At 37.2% G+C, this 1,439-nt stretch overlaps 1 protein-coding gene across 1 annotated transcript in view; it reads right to left on the reverse strand.

Annotated features, from left to right (window-relative positions):
• The window catches only part of pibf1 (progesterone immunomodulatory binding factor 1), a gene marked incomplete in the record, with an annotated part of 20,121 nt that overhangs the window by 13,984 nt on the left and 4,698 nt on the right, over positions 1-1,439 (reverse strand). Inside the window, 2 exon segments of the mRNA XM_042225468.1 lie at positions 537-635; positions 1,342-1,439. Coding sequence (XP_042081402.1) covers positions 537-635; positions 1,342-1,439 — 197 coding nt within the window.

Consider the following 1,439-nt stretch of genomic DNA (forward strand, 5'->3'; position numbering starts at 1 on the left):
ACCAAACGACTCACGGACCGGTACCGGTCCGAGGCCCGGGGGTTGGGGACCGCTGGTCTAAAGTATGTAATCATGTGACCAAGCACTTTTTTCCAACTTTCATGTGTGGTATTTTCAATTGTAACTAAGAATTTGTACTCATTATATCGCTGCTTGCACGGATAAAAATGTTGATATTTATTCTAAAACTACCAGTTTTCATGTTATTTAAAACCTCCCATTTTGAACCGCATTAAAAATCTAGTTTATACAAGAAAAAATAAAAGAAGTTACCCGTAACATGCATTTAACAAGGTGCACAGACAGTTCCATTTTCCCACTTACTTTTTTTAGCACTCTCTCTCTTTGTTTTTTAATCAAATTAAGACTGAGAGAATTTTATTAATAATCAATAAAATAACTTCCACTTATCTTCTTGGCTACAAAAATGACCTAAAGGGAGACTTCTGACTTCTGTGCATGTCATCGAGTGACAGGGGAAAAAACAAAACATGTCAGTGTTGCGCTTTAAGCATGTGACAGATGATAAAACTCACTGCTCCAGCAGTTGGTCATATCTGGACTGGGCGTCTCTCTCAGCAGCCACTGCTCGGTCTCTCTCCAGCACCGCGCCGTCTCTGGCCTCGCGCAAGTTCCTGATCAAACACACACACACACACGCACACAGTTGAAAGACACTCTCATTCCTGTGGAAAGCAATGATTTTAATCATTCAAAGAGATGCTGCTATTTTCTTAGTTTTTGAGGTACTGTTACATTGTAACATTGTAACAGCTCTTTCTTCTCTTAAATATCTGTGTAGGCACAAGTAAATACAGTAACAGACAAATGTTATGTTATTTTACTGACCTTTTTTTGAACATGTATATATAAAGAAAAAAAAAGAAAAGAAAAGAAACATTAAGTTGACACGAATAAGTATATAATCACACAACTTACACACTCACAAAGGATCAGGGTGAAGTTTACTGCGAAAATTGCTTTACTCTATGTTAGATAAGATGAAAAATAAAAAGACCAAGTGTAGTGTGTGCACAATTATTCTACTTTTTGCTGTTCTCTAATTCACCACAAGTAGCTCTACATATTTTAACAATGCAAATATTTAGGTTTGATGTCTTGTTTCTTCTCCTCCTCCCGGGGATCTTTTGCTTTTTAGGTGAATTTGTAAACCACAACATCATTGAGTCACCAGTCTCTTCCCTAATGCAATGCTTCAATTTGTAATTATAAACCACTCACTGACTCTTAATGAGTAATGAATAATGTTTGACTTTACTTGGTTTAAACAGCACCCCTGATATTCAGTTTTTCAGCAGTTATACTAAAAGACGCTGATACCTGTTTTCCCTCTCATACATCTCCCTGGAGGTTCTCTGCAGGTTGTCTATCTCCTGACTTGTTTTCAGCCTGATGTTCTCCAACTCCTCTCTTAATTT

Source organism: Haplochromis burtoni, unplaced genomic scaffold, assembly GCF_018398535.1.
Source record: "Haplochromis burtoni strain Fernald_Lab_line unplaced genomic scaffold, NCSU_Asbu1 Contig_7, whole genome shotgun sequence".
Taxonomy (NCBI): domain Eukaryota; kingdom Metazoa; phylum Chordata; class Actinopteri; order Cichliformes; family Cichlidae; genus Haplochromis; species Haplochromis burtoni.